This window comes from Nothoprocta perdicaria, unplaced genomic scaffold (assembly GCF_003342845.1).
Source record: "Nothoprocta perdicaria isolate Ctin4 unplaced genomic scaffold, notPer1 scaffold_4, whole genome shotgun sequence".
NCBI lineage: Eukaryota > Metazoa > Chordata > Aves > Tinamiformes > Tinamidae > Nothoprocta > Nothoprocta perdicaria.
Genome location: NW_020455643.1, coordinates 5,589,341 through 5,614,172, shown reverse-complemented (window position 1 = coordinate 5,614,172; position 24,832 = coordinate 5,589,341). Strand labels below are relative to the sequence as shown.

At 36.6% G+C, this 24,832-nt stretch overlaps 1 protein-coding gene across 1 annotated transcript in view; it reads right to left on the bottom strand.

The window, feature by feature from the left end:
- NAALADL2 (N-acetylated alpha-linked acidic dipeptidase like 2) overlaps window positions 1-24,832 on the bottom strand; it is a 224,557-nt gene that overhangs the window by 124,037 nt on the left and 75,688 nt on the right. The window contains exon 5 of the mRNA XM_026045231.1: window positions 7,542-7,692. Within this exon, the coding sequence (XP_025901016.1) occupies window positions 7,542-7,692 (151 nt within the window). The remainder of the gene's footprint in view (window positions 1-7,541; window positions 7,693-24,832) is intronic.

The window sequence follows — 24,832 nt, the reverse complement described above, 5'->3', positions numbered from 1 at the left end:
TGGAAATTGAAGAAGAATTTTGCAGACTACTACACTATAATATCAATCCTGAAAAACAGTGTCTTGTTCTCATATCTAATGAATGGAAGAATCAGATTAACATTCTTGGTCTCAGACTTACTCAAATAGTTATTAGAGCCAAACACTTTCAGCTAGTTCCTCTAACTCGGAGACCAGATTACTGCAAATTGTGTAATACAAACAACCCCTTTATAGCCGCTTTTATATAATCAAAAATGTTATGCCATAAAAATAACTTTCTGTATTTAAAGCTGAATAGGAACTGAAGTTCCTATTACTTAAAATTCATTTCTTTCTGAGCTCTATCCAGCATTTACTGAAATAAGTTTGAAAGTCTGKACTGGATTAGATCCAGTATAGACAGAAGCAAAAATACTGGAAATCTACCACAAGGACGACTGCGTACCAACACAAGACACATTTTCAGTGTCTGTTCACATGCAAAAGACAAACACACATAAATATTCATCTGCACAGAAATATCCATGTACAAGAAACTTTTGTACGAAAACCAAGAATACATCAAATTTATGAAAGACCTTGAAATTCTGACTCAGGGAAATTCTGATTATTCTGACTGGGTACATTCACTGCCAAGACTTAGAACTCACATGTACATAGTATAGCGTGTGCAGAAATAAGAGAAACAATTTGCTTTTCAAAACAACAGACTCTGATTAGAAAATCTGTAATGAAGGATAATGTTTATTGCCTTTTGAAAATCAGATATTTTAATTCCTCTTTTGCACTCTTTTTGGGGAAGATGAAGTTTGAGGCAAGGGAGCATGGTATATTGGGAGCATAGCTCCTAAGGGACCGCAACTTCTCTCTGTTCAGAGGACAACATTTCTAAGTTTTTTGATCGAGGAAGGTAAAGAAAAAACTGAGACAGAGAGAAGTATTTTAATAAGCATAAGTCCTATTGGAAAAAAAATCCTGAACAACATGAGCAAAGCAAAACAGGCATCAAAATTCAAGTATGACTTCTGCTAGGGTCATAGGGCCTCTGAGTTGGAAATGAATGTATTTATTCCGTAAAGCTAAAAATCGCTTTATTAAGATTTATGCAATGATTTGTAAATCTCTCGCAATGTTTCCACATGTGCTTTAGGATTTGTAAATCTATTACAGGATTTGCAATTCAACTTCTCAGCTTACAAAGGAGATGTGAAATGTAACTAAATCCTATCTTAAGGCACTGAGTTCTAAATCAGTGTTTCAGAGTTCAGAATTACTGATCCATTGTATAAACTGGAGGATAAATCCACTGCCTAGGAACACAAGTGTTTTGGGTCTATCCAGATGATATTGCCAGAAACCTGTAAAACTTCTGAAACCAAAATGGAAATCTTAAAATACAGTTTACTGTCCAATTTAGATGCTGTTCCTGTCTTTAACATGACTTTTAAGTAGACTTCTTGTCTAAGTGTTGATAAGCTCTTCTTCCAAATAAGTTATTTGCCTAACAATTGCCTAACAATTGTTAATTGTTCAAACAATGGCCTAACAATTCTGAAAGTTACTTAAAAATCAACAGATTTCCCTCATTTAAATTCTATTATTAGATTTCTGCTTTTTTTTTTCTATTAGACAGCAGTCAAGATAGATTTCTATGTTTCCTCCACTATCATGAGGCTTACAAGATATCACTTTCCCTTAAAATAAAAAAGAAAGCTAACATTAATAAAGCAGTAAGAGGATTGAAAGAGCTCAGGTTTAGAAATCTAACACAAGAACGAAATAAAATTAAACAAAGTYGTAGTCATTTGATACATTGTTATTACTACTGAATTTCTCCTCTTTACCCACTCCCCTTCCCACACACCCCCCCTTTTTTTTTTTTTCCCCTTTTTACTAAAAATACTTTCTGACCTTATTTTACAACTTTATGAACTATATAGTACATTACCTATATATAACTTTTCTTACACCTTGGCCACCTATCTTTAACTTCTGAGAAATGCTCTATTCATACCACCTCCCCAGGTATGAATTTGCGCAATCCAAGTAGTTTTTAAAAGCTCCTACAAGACAGCAGATGCTAGATAATGTATTTGTTTTTCTTCCTTTTTTTTTTTTTTTTTTTCAATGCAGCACATATTATTTCTGCACAGGGGACTATTTTGCCTCTCACCACTGCAACTCGAAGTCGCACTTAATCCAGTGACCTTGGGGAGGGAAGGAGCAGAGGGAATCCCCTTTCCATAGGGAATCAGTTCTTAGCCCTACCTCGTCCATATGCTCCATTAACTATTATGAAAAGCAAAATATCCGTTTTCCACATAATGCAGAAATTACAACTGCCTGAGCCCTACCTGCTAATGACTTGGCAATGCTTGGCTCAGTTCCATCAAAATGGGCAAAATATTGCTGAAAATCCCTTGCTATCCTGGATTAAACTAAGGTTGAAAAAAAAAAAAAAAACCCTGCACAGTGGACAGGTTGAAAGATTGCTGACGTTTGGAAATGAAAGAAAAAGAAAAGGCATTTTAAAGCATAAAGAGGCCAGCTGTTCTAAAATCAGTCTCCTTGTTACGAGCATTATATCAAAAAGGAATCGTCCATCAGAAAGTGACAGCTTTAGCTGACATCTGCTCTCACAAAAACGTTATCTCCCATGAAGACAGCAAAGCATTTGTTCATTACCTGTTTTGTAAAGGGATGTCCCTGTAGCACAGTTTTAAATAAATATGCAAATCATTATATTGCTATTCTAACACATCTATAACTTTAGCAAGGTTTTAAATAACCCCAGAGGCCTCGTCTTTTTATTTTTCCCCCCAATTCAACAGACCCACCTGTCAGCTATTGACATTAGCACTTAAGAGGTATTTGAAGCTACACATACTTGTCCTAATTGAAATGGAAACGGTTACCAAAGTTCCAAAGGCATATTCACATCATTCTCATAGACAGCTTTTTTTCGCATATTAGAAAACATGTCAGACACCAAAAAGCATTCAGCAACAAATTGATTATTTCCTGATCTGGCTTTGTAGACATCACACGGTGAATAGTGACCAGGGCCACTGCATACAAAACTCCTCCAAAAGCATAAAAGCTCCGTTCTTCTGCCCCTAGGGAGCACGCATAGCTGAAGTGCTCCAGCACATCACCCCTATGGGCCACCTAGCAGAGGACAAACAGACCAAGGAGGTTCCCCTCATGCATCGGACCTCACCTGGACACACTACCCCACTTAGCTGCTCAAAATTCATTTTGCAACTCTGCATCGTGCCGTACTTAAGAAATCTCATCAACCTCACCAGCATTCAAACTGTATCGAATGTTACACCAGCAAGAAGTGTAGCTTGGGACATTACGGGGATGACATTGGGAACGATGACCAAGGGAACACAGGGCTTCAAAAAGCACTAGTGWCAGAGGAAAATGCAAGCTCGCCCATCTACTATTAAGAACAAAAATCWCAAAATTGGCCAAAACCACATCAGGATGAGTTCCTTTTATCTTACACTACTCTGTAGAAGAGTAGTCTATAATATATAATACTACATATTTATGTAATAAAAGAATGTTTTCATATCTTCACCTTAAGATGATTAGCTTTACTTCTGGGGGAGTTTCTACCTGTCTGAAAGTGGAAAGAGGTGCTATTATCTTTTTTATGCAGCTGCTGAATGTGGTTAGCAGTCGGCTGGAACAGAGATCAAGCTGAATTAAAGATGGGTTGGCTTAAACTGACTTGCACTATTCAAACTGCACTAACAATTTCAATTATAAAACTAATTACACCTTCAATTGCTCAAATAATCAGCCAGCTGACTTTGCAGTGCTCTTGATACTATGTGGGTACACTTGTATGTGCAAAATATAACTTTTCAATATATAGGATTTACTTTGTAGCATTCCAATTCCAATACTTCCAATTACACAAGTACAAATTGCGAATATATTTATATCCAATTACAATTTCCAATTTGTATACAAGAATGCTAGGAAGACAACATACTATTATATACACTCASATAACTATATGGTAAAGTTAACTAAACTTTGTTAAATATATGTCCTTATTTGTACATACGTGTATTGTATTCAGCTCCTTAAAATAGTCTTGTCTTTTTGAGACAGTTATGGTATCATTCACAACAATCAGTTACCATCTACCAAAAATACAGAAGACTTCTCATTTCTTCAGTACAAACTTGAGTAAAACAGTTATCATCAAAACACATATTTTTATTATCAATAGTGAATTAGATCAACTAAGCTCGAATGTGTCCATGTACAAAAGTAAACTACTTGGGGTGAGTTACCTGCAATTAGTTAAAGACTGAAACAGAACACAGACTTTGGGTTAGTGAACTAAACAAAAAGCTAGGAAAACAAAACAAAACAGAAGCAAACCRTGCTGATTCAGGCTCAGCCAAAAATCAAATGTCACTCTTGTTAGAGTARAAAAGAAATACACATACAATTTGGTTCATTCCACACTACCTGCATTCTATACAAAATGAAAATGCAGTCACTTAACACTCTGCCAACGCTGTTGCCATATTAAGGCCCAGGCTTTCACACCTTGACAAGGGACACACTTTGGAATGCACAGACTCTCCTGATTGAATCTCTTGACACCCAAAATGGAAGACACTGATAATAAGACTTAGATCCTCTGAGGAAAAAATAGGTCTAGAACAATGATCTGTTTTACTGTAATTATTACTGTGATCTTGCAAGGCCTAAGATTCACACATAAATATGCACTGGAGAAAGACCTCAACCCCATGGCAGTTTTCTGTATCACTCCTCTTTCCAGTTCCTGCACCACAAAACCAAAGTTTTGATGTCTTTGAAAATTCCACTCCAGAGATAATCACCAACTGCCCTAAGCCCTTCTGGATCCCAAAAGGTCAGCAGCACCACTGCCACTTGAGACCTGCAAACAGGAGTCAACTTGAAAGAGCCTGATATTGGTACAAAGAACTATTTCAGCTGGAGAAATGTGTTTACAGGTTAAAGTAGCAAAATAATAAAAGGAACTGCATTGTTTTGCTATTGCTATCTATTTGTCTCCTATAATCTCTGATTTCGTTTGCTGCTAAAATTTCCTATCTGCTAGACACTGCTGGATGGAGGAAACTCAAGTACCATTAGCTTAACTGGGGTCTTCTGATACACAAGGAAAGCACTAGAAATGGCCACAGAGGATGGAGGATTAGAGGAAAGCAAGGCAGGTGACTAGAGAGGCGAGTTAACCAGCAGATAACAGGCAAAAGAGCAAGTGGCCCCTAAAATAAGCCTCCAATTGGCAGCCAGAGCTTAGCTGCCTTGGAAATACCTACACTTCCAGCCCTCAGCCAACTCCAGGACACTACAGAGCAGTCAATCCTTCATCTTGGGTTCTACCCACCCAAATCCAATATCACCTGGATGCTGCCAGTGTGCCGAGTTGGGCAGATTCCAAAACAGCAGCCAGACCTACTGCTGCGCCGCGATGGCTGCTGTTTTACGAGCGCATCATAAAAGTGCTTTTTAAGTTAATTTGTAAATTTTTCAATGCAAATACTCCTTTTGGAGAAAAGTAGTGACAGAGCAATGGCTCACTCACAGCCACTSTAACTCATCTTCAGAAATGTGTGATCAAGATTTCACAGATTGCAGTCCTTCACGTTTAGCCAAATCCTGACAGCAGGAATGATGATATCAATCACCTTCAAACAAATGCAAATTTGAGTAATTACAATACCTTCTGTATTTGCCTTATCATCACCCCAAATTTCACCCTTAAAACCACAAGACAGCTCCAAAGATCCTGCTGGATTATTACATAAACTCCACTAAAAAAAAAAAAAAAGCAAACAAAAACACAAACAAACAAACAAAAACTGTTGTCAACTTTGAGAAGAAATGCATAAACATTATCATTTTCTGAAGATTTTCCTGAAGGGAGAAAAAATAAAAATGAAGCAGTACAATACTCTGAAGCCACAGACAAATTTGTTTGCAGAAGGTAAAAAATAAAACAGTTATCAGCATGGCAACGTGTGTCTTCTGCATCCTACTCAACAGGTGCAACACCACTTGTTCATTAAGCTCATCCATTTGTTTCCTTTGGAACACTACATTCCTAGGAATTCCTAGGGATTTTTTAAGAGTATGATAAGCCTATTCCTGCTTATGAATGGTGCTCAGAGGTCTGAAAGCACAGGCAAGGTATACTGATGTTCCAACAAAATCCATCAACCTCCCTAAAATGTTGTCACCCTTTCTGGTAGCATTAAAGCTTTTCTCAAACARGAGACCAGAATGCACGGAGCGCTCAGGAGCATTTGCTGTGAGCAAACCCACATGTAAAGTTTAGACACTTAAACGTCCTCTTCATGTTCACATATCTGTTTTAATTAACTTCTCATATATGAGAAATAAAACATTATGGAGCCAGCCAGTCTGATAGAGCACATCATTCTTCAAAYAGTTCCATGAAATGAGCAAGAATAAAGCTTGAAAATGTTACATTTACTTTTGCAGCTCTAAGGGCATTTTTAAGAACACTAGGTCAGGTACATAGAGACGCTGAGAAAATGTGCAATTTCTTTCCCACTGAGCTGTCAAGGCATTTCATGCTGTGAATAGCTAACACCCTTCTTTGACAGCCAGGCAAATATTTCTATTTTCTGCCATTCTAGTCATGAAGCATCCCAGCATTGCCTCAGTTGATTTAGTGCCAATTCAAGTCAGACTTCAGATGTCTAAGCTAGTAACTGGACCAAATATACTTGATGAAGCCCTGTCACAAACTCAGAGAGTGCTGCACAATACATTTCCAAATAGTTAGATAGTAAAAAAAGTTGTAAAGCTGAAAAGACRGTAGACAGGCAGAACATGCATTCACTGAACTGCCAGAACTGAGATTTAAGTAGTGCATACAAGTCAAATACAGCYGTTCCAATTTATAAACATTGCTTTCAAAAAAATAAAGTTATTTTTAAGTACCTAATTCTTTTTATTTAAGATAATTCAATTATTTATTTCCCGTGCTTGGAAAAATGTATTTATTTAGAGATGCATAACTAAAAAGCAAGTCTATGAACTGAAACAAAACAAAAAAGAACAAATCCTTCTCAAATGGCACTTGAACTAGGTACTAGAAATTCTTGTTACATCATCTGAAATACAAATTTCTGCTTRTACTTCACTAGCAGTGTCCAGAAATTCACACTACCACTCCCATAAAACTGTAAGATGCAGAATGAAAGGAAAACCACTTTCTTTCAGTGGGGACAGGCCCAGACASACTTGGATTAATGTTTTTGCCATAGGGTAAGAATAAGCAAATTATGGATTAGGATAACAAATAAATAAATAAAACTAAACTAAAATAAAGTACTTAGAGCAGAGCCACCTGTGGTCCCCCCTGTGGATGATGCTGCCCTTACACCGTGTTCTCTTCCTCTGAGTTTTCTGTTTCAGATGGGGTTTGGCGTAATGTTTAACACCTTACTTAAAGTCTACAGAGTCTGAAGGGGTCGATTAGCTGGACGTGCTGGCGCGGGACTCACCGCTGCTGGGGTAGCCGGGGGTTGAGGGGTCCCCGCCGCCATTCAAGGAAACCATGAAGGCCTGGTCAGGCAGCGCCGCCGTCCTGGGCAAATCACAGGGATCGACGTACAGGAGAACCCCGCCGAACCCTGCGTCTTCCAGCAGAGAGAGCTGCGGGAACACACACACAGACGACAGCTCACACAAACCAGAACAAAACGCATTACTTATTTTAATTACTGTTGAGGGGGGCTTAGTCTTCTCTCAGGCTTTGTCGTGTACAAATAGCACCAAGACTGGTACGGTTCCACATCATCTATCATTTGAAAAGATACAATTAAAAACTAGCCAGTTCAAGTTCATGTTTCCCAATTCATTTTAAAAGCTGTTTTCAAAGGCTAATGACAAAATTAATTCTTATTTAAAAAATAAATTATATGAAGTCTGATGAGGAAACAGTGCTAGGTGAAATTTCAGCTGAAATCTCTGTTACATCTTCACGTCTTTTATGGTGATACAGTTTACTTCTTCAAGGACCTGCATGACTATGTGTAGCACATAACAGATTTTTGCATACTCTACATCACTCTTGCACGGGATTTCTGGTTTTATTCTATCTTATTAGAACATCTGAGCTTGAGCTGGTTCTAGCAATTAACCTTTCCAAAAATATATAGATCCAGGGCAGCAGATTGGGCGAGGCCCCAAAGTTAAGGGCTAAAGCATCCAAGTGCCAAAGCTTACAGCAGCCTGCAGAACCATTTTGACTGAGAAATCCCTGATCTCCCCTTTAATAGAGGATTTTTTATTTTTAAAGAGATTTTATTCTGTATCAGATGAAATCAAATTGTMATGTGGCAAATGCTCCCATGAAATGAGATGGCCTTTCTCTTTCTTGCTCTGCATACTTGGGACGGACTAAAGACTACAGCAGTGACACTAAAGTGCATTAATTCTTCAGACAGAAGTAATTTTGCCTTTTAATAATTATGTTACTATTCACTACACTCTACTGATGGCTTTCCAAGTGGCTACTAAGAGATCTGAGGAATGACTAAAAGCATTCTTAAATATAAAACCCTATTTCTGGATTGCACAAGTCAGATTTTGTAGAGATTTGAGACCTTGGGACTATTTCTCCATTTCTCATTTCAATTTTTCTTTTTTAGTCCCTTGACTGAGCATCTTCTTTTCAATTTCTTTGCTAGCTGTTGGTTTTAAGGAATATTTATGCACAGTTATTTTGGCTTTGCAATTATGTAAATTATGTAAATATATGGCATTCAGTTTAAGCCTCAAAAGCATTTCATGTTTAGTTCTGCTTTTCTTGAAAGTTAAGATGACAGGAAATAAAAGGTATAAGAATAACTATGCCTGCTACTTGCCATTTTTGTATGTAAGCACATCTACTATTGCAATTAGCCAAGATCATCACAGAACAGTTTGAATTTGTATAAACAGATGCAAGCGAATCATTTTTTTTCCCCTACAAAATCACCTGCATAATCTCACACATTTTATTATATGAGCAGTCCCTAAAGGGATTAAAAGAACAGTCTCCTTGAGACAACTCTATTCAGACGAATCCAGATGTTTCGTACACATGGGTACAGGTGTTTGGAGGAACACAGTAAAATCATAACTGAGTAGCACATGTTTTTAATAGGTTAAAAATGGATGAGAGTCCTGACAACCTCCCAAACTGGAAAGTTAGCTTATTATTGCAATGAACTGCTCCCATTTTTATATTCTTATACTGATATTCAGCCAAGAACTTGACAGTACAACAAAAGGGGTGAGAAAACTGTAAGAAGAGGAAGAAACATCACAGCTGAGTGATATAACAGCCAAGATTTACAGTAACTATTACCTTTTCTCTTCCAACATCCATATCTTGTTCTTCATTTCTGATTTTATTTCATATTATAGCAGGTAAGAAACACATATAYAGTCATTTATTCAAGAAGGGTCTTTAAAATTTGACAAAAAAAATAAATAAATTTTTCGGTTTCGCAGAGCAAAAATAACTGCACAGCTCTAATTCACCAAGTAGAGCAACCACTGCTGCCATGGCTACAATCTCTAGCGAGAAGTTGTGTTCTACATGCAAAATTATAAATCAGCTTTCAAGTTTCAGCTATAATTGCTGCTTTTAATTTTCAGACATTGACATCACAACTGTGTCAACTATGCCCACAATAAACAATTACTGTTTTTTTTCCATTTTCATCTTAAATAAAGTCAAYATCTTCACAGCTGTAACGAGCCTCAACGCAAAATACCTTTCTTTTTCTTAAACTCTTTAGAGACACAACATAAAATACTGCCCTGCAGTGCAATGACCAGTGTTAATAAGACAAATAACAACAAATAGTCTTCAACTAGTGAGTTTTTCAATTCATAGTTCAACATGCAAAAGTCATGATTCATTAATCTGTGACACAGCTTTTCTAGCTGGACAGACTGTAAGTTATTATTATTTTCTACTGAAGTTCCAAGCAAAATCATGAGGCTTTGCATGAAACACCCATCCAATTTTACTAATTGCCAATACCTAAAATTAACAAGCTGGTGTTAAGTGCCATTTAAACTGTCAGAAGACCTCAATGACATCATATATTTCTATTTCTTAAGTTAAAAATAAATAAATATAGTATATACCTCATGTAGGTTTCATCAGATGCTACCATCCTCTTAATCAMCTACTATATTGCAGTGTATTTGGGGGCTGCAGTAGTATCACAATCAACACTCAAGGTTAAAATATATATATATATAAAACTATCTTTTATATAAATCCTCCAATTTACATATTTTTAAAAAATAGGTGGTAAAGATCCATTCTGACTCTAGCTTAATTTTTGAACACCACACTTAAAGTTCAATCATGCTACTTCATTTGCCATCACAGATGTCTAAGGGCAGAGTTTAAAACAATTTTGCAGTGAAAAACTACCCCAAGATGTTTTTTGGCTTTTACTGAGCCTTCCTCAAGGTGCTACATTAAGTTAGTGAAGGAGCTAGAGGAATAAACCAGGGCTGCCACAAATTGGCAGAAATGCATCCAGACCACGGGCTACCAAGCACTGATGCATAATCCCAAATCACAAATGAATCAGAAATGAGTCTCYTGCTACAAGTGGAAATCTATGCATCAGCCTGTGGACAGCTACAGTATTTGAGCTCAGAAAAAAAGATTGCCTCATCCTTCCCCAGTCTCTCCAGCAGACAGCAGTCTGCCTGTAATCCTTGCACAAGCAAAACTGTTAGCAGTGCAGCCCTGAACATGGTGTTAAGGAAAAGATATATTTTATCACATTTTTTTTCCTTGTCTTCTGCCTGATCACGTAGAATTTGGTTTTAAAAAAGAAAAGTAATTTGTAAAACATCCATTTTTAAAATAGAAGTCKTCACAATAGCAAAGTTTTCACTTGGATGGTAAAATTCGAAGTCAAATATACTGCCTTTCCCTACACTGGATTTTAGGAACTTTTAATACAAATTGGGTGCATATTTTACTGCCAGAACTTGCTTACTATTGCTAAGAAAATCACAATGTTCAATCTAATTAAAAATGAAATTGAACTACAATTCCCTAGAAACAAGGGCTGATTGGATTCAATAAGCTTTACTTAATTTATTTCAGAAACAAAATAATTGAATTGCTTACAGTCCAGAAAAATTGCTTCATTATTTGGTGGATATATAACACAAGAGCTTTCATACTGCCACTGCATTCCCAAGTCTTCAAGAAACAACAGTTACTTTTAAATAAGCATATAGYAGAGCACTGTGTAAGTATCATTAAACGCTCCCTAGGCAAACAAGTCAGGATGAATGTCCAGCTGTGGGACCTCCAAAAAGCTAAAAGCATTTCCATGTTCACATGGGAAATGTTGCTCCTTATGTGTCTTTGATTATTTCAGTCTGTGTTCARGCTTAGTGAGAGACTAGAGCTGAACATCCATTATACAAAAGACAATTACTAAAGAATATAATTAAGTCTTGGTAAATCATCAGGAATGAACTATAYAGACCTTTAATTGTATATTATGTGYTTTATGTGACTTACAATCCAAAATCCAAAGGGACTGCGTAATCATAGGCAGGAAGCAACTGAGCAAAACTTCCCTTAATCCTTAAACTTTTCTTTTGGTTGTTGCTACAAGAAAGATGCTGCAAGGTCAGCACACCTAATTTATAAATATTCCCAGCAAACGGCACTTCTTACACCAAGTCACAGTTTCAGTTTACATCACTGTCCTGCACCTCACAGAAACCACAAAAAGCACAGCAGGATTTCTCTGGGGAAGACAGAGACCAGTGGGCATGTGGCAAACCTGGTGAGCCTTTGGCCACAACTTGCTTGCTAACCTGCAGCCCAGGTCCCTCCAAGTCTAACGCTAGATGTGCTATCAGAGGTGACAGGTGTGCTGAAAAAAATGCACAATTCATGCCAGATACTCCAACTGTTTAAAACTTCTTCTAGGGATTTTTAGGGTTATTCCTACTATGTACTTGACTCGGGCAGTAATTACACAAACTCTCACACACGCACACACACACGTATAGTTTCCTACAAAGAAATCTCCAAAGCAGATTCCGAACATTAAATGGCCCCAGACCATCAATGCAGCACAAAAATAGCAGGGAATAATTTGAAAAATCCTATTGGTGTTTCTAAAAGTGCCACTTAACTAACTGAAATGGAAAARCCTACTTATCTAAGTTCGACACAAAGTGCATCTCACACAATGCAAACTTCTTTTCATAACCATCTTTTCTCAACTTTGGTAGGAGATGCAGCTTATAGCTGGGACRGAGATTCTGGGTGTATCTTCAGGATATATTTTCCAGAACTGACACTGAAAGCAAGTATTGTTGAAATGCAACTAGCCTAAGCTTTTCTGATATACCGTCTCCAGATTAAAGTAGGATTTTGATTTCACCGGCTTTGTGGTTGCAGATGTTAGGGTATCTATCAAGAAATTAGCAGATGTTCTCTAACCCACATAACAATTGGTCGTAGACTTTTAATTAAGGCACATTTGCTGCCTTGGGTAATTGCATGGTAGGATGTCTGTTACATTGTTAAAATACAACAGACTGTTAGACCTATGCAAAAATCTTCCCCTTCACTTATTTTATTGTGCAATTAGTGTCCTGTGAAAGTCTACGAAAAGTTATTATTTCTTATGAAGCACAAAGCAGATTCTCTGCTCACTATTTTCTTAGGCCTTACACTGTATCAGGGTTTCATTCTTTTAAAATAATGCCATGAATATTGTGTAGCGGTCTCCTTAGATATTGTATAAAACAACTGTTATTTATTTTCAAATTTACATGTGGTTTAATTTTCTTTCTACAACATATAATGATGTACAATATGCTATATATAAGCCTCAGGCAGATCTACATATCAACTGGGAAAATTGCATAATATTAATTGGTTGATGAATATTTTATTTTCGTTTATAGAAAAGAGCAATGTTTAACTACTTGCTTAGCCTGCCTTTAAATAAATCCATACTGGAAATGAACTTATTTATCTTCCTTATTAGAAAAGCAGTCACAAACCAGGAACTATATAAGAAATGATTATAGAGAAAGCGTCCCAATGTATAAAATTATTTTGAAAACCATAAATATTAAAGAAGTTATTAAAAATCTTAGCTTTGAAAGTTCTTTATAAATCATCAGTATTAATCTACACTCCCAAGCTCGCCTGGAAATCTCCAAATTCAAGATTTATCTAATCTACATTTTTTTTTCCCCCCCCATGACTAACATATCAGAACCTGGAAATTTTTCCACAAGATCTTTGTCACTGACTATATAGATAATATACCATACAGAACATACCATTAGTGTATCTTTTCAATTTAACGTTATGTTTTATAGCAGAATATGCAACAAAGGCAAGTACCGCTTCTGTATAACTTAGGTAAAGCACAACTGCAGGTGACCTATGCAAAAGGTTCAACAGCTGAAAAAAGTCAACGTTAGAAATATTTTACTTCCTTTGTTCTTATTTTTTATTGCTTTCTATGCAGCACATGAGTAAATCAGAGATCCCCCCTCCACCTACTAAGTAGCTCATTTCAGCAAAATGAAATAGCAGAAAGTCATCATAAAGTCCAAGGATGATGTAAATGATGACAACAGGAACATAACAGTTGTATTAGTCTTACATTCACAAAGCATTACAGTCATTTATTCCCCATCAGATAAAGGTGAGATGGGGAAAAGGAATAAATCCCACATCAACAAGAATCTTCCTTCCACTAATTCTGCCACAACTAGTATACGAGCAGGTTGAAAACATCAGTTCAAAATTATGCCCTTACCTTCACATCAAAATTGGACTGGAAAAAATGGAAAACATGAAAAAGCATGATAAATATGTCAGATTTATTGTCGTAAAGATGGTTTATGCAGTGATTAGCAAATCAAGGTCATACAAAGGGTGGTGAAGATACACTAGCAGCAAGATTGTTCCCTATCACTTCCCTCCTCAGCAAGGCCAACAGGGTCACGGGCAGCAGCCACAGTAATTTCACATACGAGATTCACTAGGCCATTTTCTTCTTTGACAATTTCTTGAGGAAGGTAAGGAGAGATTGAAAGAAAATATTTTTCAAAGCCTTGTATGTTAAAAGCAAATACAGTTCTCTCTAATGGGCCCATTGAAAAGATTTAGCACCACTTATGGCTCCTAAAACTTTACTGAACTGCCTTCTAAATGACATAAACACCGAATCCTGAAGTCGGAAGATAAATGAAACGAAGTACAATGAAACCTGTGATCAGTCAATTCCTGTTACACCGTTGTTTTCCCTTGAGATAGGGCATCCAGTAAAAGCCTTTAAAGCTTTGACAACCTTGCCCTCCAAAAAGTAAAGCATAAAAACATAAGCACCACACAGTATTATGCTGCAAGGCCAACTAATGAATGGTCTGACATAAAAATGAAGATATTCATATCCCCTGGTGCTTAGCACAGCACAGGGATCTATAGAAAGCAGGGAATAATACAAGTTCAGACAAGCATTTTCTCATGCAATATCTTTACAAATGAGACAGTGAAGCAGCATAAATAGAAATTTCTGTTCACATCCATTAATTCCCTTTCTCTGATGACACACTGGCAATGATGACTAATCTTTGCGCTTACCATTGCTTGCAACTGGTCAAAAAGGTGAGAAGAAAACCAATTGAGGGTTAAATATCAACCTTACCTTTGTATCACTTACTAATGGAAAACATAACTACATCCATTATATTTAGGATATTGAAAGTTACAGAAATCACTGAGTCTGCCTTTCATTGCAGCAGCTTAACAACAATGTAACTTCCTAAATTGTAGTAGACATACACTTACAGATGAACTAGAAAAATCAGGTTTGGAAACAGTTTTAAGTGTAAAGAACAGTATTATCTCAGAAGTGGGGAAAAATGCTTAAAGTACATACACAAGTTATGACTCATTTGGATAGTAAATGCTAAACATTAATCTTAAAAAAGACTCAGTGCATAAAAGAATAGTCAATTATAAGACTAGACAAAACTCAACCCTACAATCAACAGAGAAACAAAACAATTTCCATCTTCCCAACAAGTGTTTACACACCAATGGAAAGCCCTGAACAGCTCAWCAGTTTTACAGGCAACTACAGTAATATCCTTTATTTTATTTCTTTTACTTTTTTATGTATTTTTTGTGATTTTCCAGCAGGTAGAGAGCTAATTATCTGTCTTCTTGTTTCAATCTATTTCCTCAGCTGCCCCTTCAACAAGAGCAATGAAGTAGCCCAAGTTAGTTTTATTTCTCTATTGCTTACAGCATCAATTTAATATTTCTTGGAGGAAAAAAAAAAATCAATTTTGTATGTTCCTTTGAAATATTTCAATTGCTTGTGAGACCTGAAAAGAATTACAGCATATGACAGGGTTCTCTTGCAGGTTTTGTTTTCAATCCTATGACCATAGAAACAACTACATTTTATTGCTGAACAGCTGGATTTGATTTGGATGCCAACCACAAATGTATTCAAAAAGTGACACAATATTGCTCAAAGTCAAGATGTTTCAGTTCCACCTGAATAACTGAAGAAGAAACAATACTCAAAGATAAAAAGTTAATTGCTTTAGTGACGACGGGGACAAAATGATTCTCTGCAGGTTCCGCGCTACGTGTACTCGCAGCAAGATTYGTCATGCTGTGAGATTGCTGACTGAGAGTTCCACGTCTCATGGTTTATCATTTAAGAAAATTTAAGACATGAGGGAACAAAGCCTCATTGTTTCTGATGAAAATCAAGCACAAGAAAAAGTCTGCTTTCCTTTGGTGTAAATGAAAGAGGAGTCTGTTGTTTTGGGAGAAAAGTTCTCTCCAAAAATCTCCCACTTGTACCCACATGAGAGAGAGAAGCGAAAAGAAGACATTAAACTTCCCAGCGTTTCCTGTTTGACTATGGAAGAAGGTCCTAAACTCTACTGATGCAGAGATAAGGCTAATAAGTGGGTACCTGGAGGAATATATGAATTCTTCTCTAATAAGAAGCTTAACTGTTGTTCTCTTTGCCTTCGGAAGTAGCAGATGCCATGGATATTGGAAGAAKTCAGAGAATATAAAATTTCTGAACTATGTCTTTTTACTTTAAAAATGTTTTGTATGTGACATTTGCTCCATATATTTATATTCTTTAATGCTTCTATAATTATGGCATATTGCTTACTTATTCAGTGATTAATTTCCAAAACCATACGCTTTCTATATCTATATGCAGCCTAKGTTGTTCAGCTTCATTTATAATGCATAAATTTACTAATATGTACAACAATTCTCTTCRGATCACCATAAAATCCAGAGCCATATATTCTCATGCTTGTATTACTGACATTATCACTTCAGATCATCCTTTCTCCTCTAAATTTCATAAAGCCATAAACATCATGTATTATCCATCAGCATAAAAGTCCCAGCTGGTCTGAGCTCGGAAATGAAAGTACATGGATTATAAGATGCATGATATATAGCTTTGTCCAAAAATAATTAACAACAGATTTCTGGAACAAAGGTGTACTATTTGAAATCAAATTGCCTGAAATGTTAATGTGGTATTGCTTCAAAGACTCAGGTCAACACCAGAAGACACTAAAGCGTTGCTGCTTCTTTAAATACAAGACACATGCAATTTTTTATTTTGCCTCTTGCAGACCATTTAGAGAAGATGATAAGAGCAGTGATAAATGCCTCAGGAAACAGTGAGTGGAGAATGTGCTTTGCACATCAAGAACAAAATCTTTAATGCTAGTATTTAAAAATACCTTCAGAGATAAACCAAATCATATCACCTTGGTCAGAGGAGGCAAAATAACTGAAAATCCTAGAAAACAATCAAGGAACCCCATCATTGCCTACTGTCAGGTTAAGGTGCAAGGACTACAGGCTCTTATTCACTAATTCTTATTATATTACCTATTCATCTAGCGGCCAAAGACAAAGAATATACTTTTCTAAGACTCTTACTGGGAGAAGACCAGCATTTGGCATGCAGCTGGTACCTTCCAAATTCATTTACTCTGGTCTGCTCCTACAGAGAGCGAAGCTTGTATGCCTGGTGGAGCAATGATTTTTGTTTTGTAATCAGGAATGTGATATTGAATGTGATTGTCGCTTCATCTAGTTCCAACACAGGAAAAAAAAAAAAAAAGAAAAAAAAAGAAAAGACGGCTTTTAATTCTCCTAATTTAATCTAAATGTCTTCCTGTATCTCATTTTTTTTAAGCTTCACATATGGCATATTACAGCAGAGATACCAACATTGCCAGACAGAGCAAGAGCTAAAAAAGCATGTGTAAACCTCAAAATTTATCTCATGTCAGAAACAGCAGTCCCAGTCCATCACACATCTATATCATCCCTTGGACTACTTAAATTGAACCTGTCAATTAACATACCTGCTTACTAAGAGCAGTGTCTACGGTAGTCAGATGCCCAAGGCTTCTCTAATTTGTCATAAACATTTCTTATACCTGGAATCCAAGCACRACCTGAACCAACAGATGTGGATTTACCTGGTATCTCACGTACTCTATAATATGATAAACAGGAGCGGGACAAGGTCAGATGGTTAAGTGGATTAAATGTTAACTTTTCTCCTCCGAGATCGCAGTTGGAGGCCACAGTGAAATGAGTTATCAGGTCAGCTCCCCAATRGACAGTTTATATCATAAAAGCATCACATATAACTGAATACTGCTATAAAAGGCAATATAATCAGGTTTCACTCTAGGGAAAACCAAGATTGACTTAGAAATGAAAAATATGCTCCCCCTTATTGAAAGGGTGGGCTCTCTGGGTCAGCCCAAGGTCACTTCGGTGGCAACGTGGCAAGAGCTCTTATGATGGCTGCATAATAACTTGCCGTGGGAAGTCATAAATAACAGGCTTGCCTGTCACTGCAGGCACTCCTATAACCTTCGCAAAATGCAAATACTCCGTCCTCTATCTAAAATATTACCTGTATCTAGACACAACTGTGTGCTGGGCTGACAAATCTCAGCCACTGCACATACCGTGATTATTTACAATTACAAGGCCATCATAAGCAATGTTTTATGGACTTTTTCTTTTTTTTTAATCTGATGAAGAACCTGATTTAAGGGAAAAGAAAAACGATGTATGAACATGGCGAGAAATTTGGAATGGCTAATGAAAACATACTAATTATTGCATGGCATCCTAAGCTGCTTTAGAAAATAATCTTCAGCTATTTTAGCTTAATGTTAACTAGGCTCATGAAACTGATTTCTCTTATGCAGATTTTCAGGCAGCTCAAGAAACGCGCTGTGTGTAGTATCCTTTGTTGACTGTTTGCATCAAAAGCATCAACGACTTCTTTTGTAGTTTTATCAATCTACATTAACGATCACAGCTCAAATTTCAAAATTAGAAAAAACATTGCTAGCAGAAAATTGCTCAGAATCAATTCAAGACTAAAAAAACACATAACCATTTGAGAAACATCAAAATATAGTACAGAAATATATAAATATGCAATTTATGTGATTCAATTTACAGCATGCTCTGGAGTTAACAGAAAAGTTAACTTTGGTAAGATGCTTGCTGCGAATTACCCACTCAGACCTAAAGATGAAATTTAAATGCCTCAGTTCTCTTACTCAAACACACAGTCTTTTTTATGTTGCTGAATATGTTAATTGTAGAAGAATCACCTTCTGCACAGAAAGTTAGTTTAATGTTTTGACAATCAAACTAAATGAAACATTCCAAGTGGTTATTGCTGTAGTTGCAAAAAGCGTGCCAATTCTTTTCATAATGACACACTCAGCCCTTTTCAAATTCACATTGATGCATAAATGTCATTGGAAACAGATACAGGCCCAAAAGGCTAAGAATAAAACTCTAACTTTGGTGTTATAGCACTCTTTCAGCATTACATAATGGGAAGAAAGAGAAAAGGAAAGAATACAGTGCAAGAAGCCCTCAGAAGAGGACAAACCCTCTTTTTTTGCCCCCCAAAAGGACAAATGGTTATATATTTTACCAGCTCCGTACCACAAAATTCAGCTACAGAAAATCTGAAGAGAGTACATCGAAAAACCTACAGAAATAAACCCAACTTTCATAGGCTATAGAATATAATGTATAAAAAGTATAAAATCCAATTCCACTGAGGTCAATGAAGAGCCTGAGTACATAACTCGTGTTGCCAGAAGAAAGAATACCTTGTCCTCTGGTCACTAATCCAGAAAAAACAAAATATCCTGTATGTACAGTAGTGGTCTACAGTTATCCTTTGTGGTGGTGTTTGGGCAATTCTGAAGAATAATGACAGAGTTTGAATTATTCTGTACATTTCTGTGTCTGAAAATTTCAGAGAATCAATCTGGAAACAGATCTGTTCTTCCAGAATCATTCATTCCTCACCCTTACTTTTTCACTTTCTCGGTTGTTGTTGAAATCTCCTAGCATGGTCTGGAAATGGATTGAGACATGTCCATGTCAGGTAGTGGCTCTTCCGTGAAGTCCAAGACTAAGACATGTGAAGCACCACCTGCCCAGTGAACAGCTCAGACAGAGAAGTAGCCTATACTTTTTTATATACACAACAACAAAAATGCCAAGGCCATAGTAGAAGTTTGGCTAACGTGCCAGCAGAAAGACCAGAGCTAACAGGTTTGGATTTTATGGTGGAAAGTCAGTCTTTCCTGTTGTCCTTCAGCAGCCCAAGAGCTGCATGAATTTTAGGCTGCAAGGCCCAAATTGAGGCCCTGGTTTCCTTTACTCCACGCGACTTGCGAGTAATTGCCTCGCAGCGAAGCCATTTCACTTGACTTAGCTCCATTTCGCAGGGTGTAGCATCAGACAGTAAATTGGATGACTGCATTTACTACTCACTTTTAAAGGCTTGATAAAATAGAAAATTATGCTTGGGTTTCACACCTCTAAAATTCAACACGAGCTTCAGAGGACCCCATATCAAATTTTAATGTCAGCCAACCTCTAGAGCTGAATGGGAGCCACTTAAAAGTCTCACTCAATTTAAGCCTATTAGACTAATAGGAGGAGGCACGCTGTAAAACAGAGCCCCTTTCCTCTGGAAACACTGGTTCATAATATGAGCTGGACTCATTTTTCAGAGGATGCTTTCAGCATATGCAGTTAATGTGCAGTTAAGCATCCAATTGAGCATACAAATATTTAGAATTACTTTCCTAAGTGAAAATTAAGCATTAAACTTTGCTGAAGCCTTACCAGAACCATGATACCCAATAGAACAGTTAGGAGTTTAGGGTTTGATTTCGCAGAGGGAATTCAGAAACCTCTGTAACAACCCAAAAGCAACAGACAGAATGGGAACTTGGGCTGGAACTACAAGTATGTATGCAAAAGAACACTGGAAAACACTGTGGCTCCAGAAATGCAGAATAATCAATATCTACTTTTGCTCATTAACTTATATGTCCCCTCATTTTCTCTACTAATAGCTCATTTCTCCTTCCATTCAAACAAATCCAGGATTTTTGTAATCAAACCAGAAATGAGTAATAACCAAAATCGCCTTTACTGATGCAGCCAAAATGTTAATTACTTGAGCATGGATACAAGGAGGAAGCACTTTCCCCTAATTACACTACAGAGAGATGGAATTCTTACTGTACTTTTATTTACTGCAGTGCAGTTGACTAAAAGGATCAAATAGCAAAAATTTGTCAACTATTTTGTGTTCTTTTGGACAGGTGCAGGCTGGATTTATAAGTGCATTGGCATTGCCTCACTTTCAGGTGGTATAAGTCACAGGACCCCATCCGTCCATTACTGGATATTGGAATAAATATGGTGTGAATTGACATACTTGCTTTAAATAATTCTGGGTAGTATCAGCCTCCTGGGGATGAGACAACAAAGATTTAGATCTCCAAGTCTAATTTTTTTATGCTTCTAGGACTTTTATCCACACTACCTATATACATGGCTCAAATTTTCAAAAAGGGCCGTGGGAGGGAATATAAGTCCCATAGAATTCATATGGGAATGGAGTATCTAAAAATTTTATGCACCTTTGAAAAAATTCCATTGTACTACACAAAATATAAGTGTCCATAGCAATAAAAAATGTATATGAGGTATTAGCAATTCCTAAAATGCTTTACATTCAACATAGTTTATACATATATGCATGTGTGTATATATGGAGAARGGGAAGAGAGAAAAAGTCAGTTCTAGTTAAACAGAGATTTAGAATGTAATCTTTACAGTTACGAGCTAGTCATAAAAAGTGCCAGAGGGAAAAAAYAAAGTAAAAAAAAAGGCAAATAAACAATGTAGACTGTAGAAAGTATAATGACTTTTTCTAAAGTAAATATATTTAAAACTAACACAGTTATTAAATAGAAGCCTTTTGTAAATTGCCTGTATTTTAAGAATCCTTAGGATTTGATATTTAGGAAATTCTCATCCATAAGTGGCTGCCTATAACCTCTGCATAAAAAAATAAGCATTCACACTTTCTAAACTTTATGAAAAAGCACTTTAATGAATATTTATGAAAGCACTAAATAATTAAAATAAATATAGATATTTACACATTAAAACAACATCTTCATTTAATGAATGTGAAAAAAATGTTAATATTTGAACATTTTAAAGATGAAGTGGTTTGGCCTTCAGGGTTCTTGTTACTCTATTAAAAGTTAATTTAGGATAGAAATTATGGCTTTTTCTTCAATCTCAAACCCAAAAGATTAAATTAAGATCACAATATTCTTTAAAACATGAAACTGGTGGTGGTATTTCTGGAGGCTGGAATTTTGGGGGGATATTGAAATTATTGTGCAATACTCTATTAAAAAAATAAATAAAAATTCCTCTTGCTTCTTTTTATGTGCTCACAGTCATGAGCTGAGAAGAGCTTGAGGGCAGTGTAGCTGCATGCAGGTGAGATGTTCTAATCAGTCTGTCACCACACATTTTTATACTACTGGAAGATGATGTTTCTGTCTATAAATGAATCGGACAACTCAAGCTGCTCTTTCTCAAGGTGGTATTTCACATCACAAGAGTAAGTTGCTTAATCACTAGTAATAAATTTTGCCATCTTTCCCCACATGGATGCAACCAACTTACTGGGATGGATCAGTGTGCTTCAACCTCCTGCATATAACTGGCTACCAAAGCCCAGAGAGGTCAACAACCTRAGGTCAACCAAAGCTTCTGTTTGATGGAAGGAAATTTCCCTTCTAGCCAGAATACCAGAAGGTAGTCAGTGCAATCTGAAGGCATGAAGAAATATGTATTCTACCTTGTCTCTGGAAATTAGTTCCAGAAGTTATGTATCATTTATATTCTAAATTTGTCTAGTTTCAGCCTTCTCTGTAGAAGAGTTGAAGAGCTTTTTTTTTTTTTTTTTTTCTTTTTTCCCTCTCTCCTTAATCTAATTCCCTCTTTATTCAAAAGCAATTTGGTTCTTTAAGCATCTCCCACCGCAGTCTCAAGACCCCTTCTGAAGCAACCACAGTATGTAAAGAATTTACCTTTCCTCAGTTACTCATTGCTGCCCTTTGGCAAGGGATGCCCAGCATCACAGCTGCACCAAGTTAGCGCATCCCAGGACTTCTCCTTCTACCCTTCATTGCTGCATCAATTGCCTCGGCCTGCCCTGCTGCAGAATATCAGCACTGTGAGTGCCCGAGTTGTCAATACCAAAACCTTCTCCTRTTGCTTTTGAAAATTGCTCTGCCTTAACTGTACTATACCTGTCTTCACCCCTTCAAGCATTTCTGTCATTTTCTACCTCTTTTAATATTCATTATAAAATAGACTACAGATTTTTATTCCCTTACTGATTTTATCAGTGCCCTATCAAAGATAAAAGCACTTGCTAAACCTCACCTCTAATCTGTTATTAATAGATCTTTTAATATATATCCCTTATATACCCTTMTTATCACAAAAGTGCAAGCTCAACCTGTTTCCATGCTCTTTGGATACATTGCCCTGCCCTAGAGTCCMCGTTCTTCTTTTTATATGTATAATGGATCATATAGCTGCACTAACCTATTTTTTATTTGACATAGCCCAACTTAAGAGATCAGGACGCATCTGTGTAGCTCTGTTGAAACTCCAAATAATGTGTCCACTATCATAATCACCAAGCATAAAAGGGAGAAAAATGAAGAATAAATGAAAATAGATGACAATAAAAAAGGAAAAGTGAAAAGCATGCACATGCAATGGAAAATGAAAAATACAGACATAGTAAGAAACATTGTGGTATGAAGACGAAACTTCTTTACATATCTTSGTACGTGACCTATAAAAAGTAAGAGTCTAATCCTAAACTGGACRTATGAAGTAAAAATAATGAGAAATTAAATAACATTAAAATGTTTAAAAAAAAAAAAAAAAAAGTTAACTGCAGAGATCTGGGGCCGAAGCACAGTGACCACTCTGTTAGGAACTAGCTTTCCATTTTCATGACATGCAAACCCAGGCACATGCAAGTCAAAAACAAGGGAAAAAACAGGCAAATGTGAGACTCCATAAGTAAATATTAGCAAAGAAATACACAAATAATGTCCTGGACATTATTTGTCCTGGACACAAAAACTGTGTCCATTTAAACCATCAGGACATCCTGTTTAAAGCTATCCTCATCTTTCCCTTACAAATATTTGTTATGAAGGAATGTATTTCTGGTAACCCAGCACACATTTTTGATGCTTTTAAAAATCAAAATTATTTCCTAACCAGAGACACTCCTTGCAGTTTATATTCAAGAAAARGGAGAGTTTATGTCCTCAGAAAGAAGAAATAACTAAAGTGAGGGCCAAACTCCCCATCTTTATCATGTAAGCAGAGCACAAAAAGAATTTTTTTTCCCCCCACCCTGAAGACTGTAGTGGTCATTCTTCAAGTGAAGCCAAATACGTGTGGGTGCATCACCATCTTAGTCCAGATAAGGAGTTTGCTGTTTTGAAGTCAATCTCCTGACCAACCCACTTACCACCCTTTGATTCACATTGCATAGCATTCCCTAACCAGGCAAAGCGGATTCTTTCTGAATAAAATTAAAGCAGATGAGCAGCACCAAGAATACACTTCCACCACCAATAAACGTTTATTGTTTGGGAGCAGCCTAAAGCCGATCCAAAATACAAGCTCCTAAAATCTCCTTCCAGAAACAGAGATTAAATTGGTTAAAATTTCATCTTTCAAACATTGCAGATACTGGTATTACAGCAAATTTTGTGTCTTTATCAAATTAGCATCTTATGGGCTCCCACTGCTTTTTCATTATTTCTGTTAGGTAGCGGTGAAACGATGAGTACGGTCTTGTGGGCAGAGATGATGGGCAACAGCCAAATTCCAACAACAGTACCTGACCTTTCAGGAACAAAATTAGATTGCATCTAAATAATTTAGATAAATAGCTAAAGTTACCGAGTTGAAAAGGGCATTTTTTTTTTTTTACTGAGGCAACAATTATTCTTTAAAAATATATGTATATTAAGTGGTTATTTACTGAACCTGTGTTCTGGGCTCAACTGTGCTTTCTGTGGCCAAATGAGCAGCTCTGAATTCTTTTAATTATAAAATCTGGAGCTACAGGACTTTTATAATTGCTTTTGTGAATTGGGCATGAATTGTTTTAATTATTTACTGGGCTACTGTGTCTTCTGAAGACACAATAGCATTTTTGTTTATGAAGTACTTGCAAGAGAGGGCAGTTGCTTGAGATTAGGAGCTTAAATAGGCGTTATATGCTGAGTCTGTCATGTC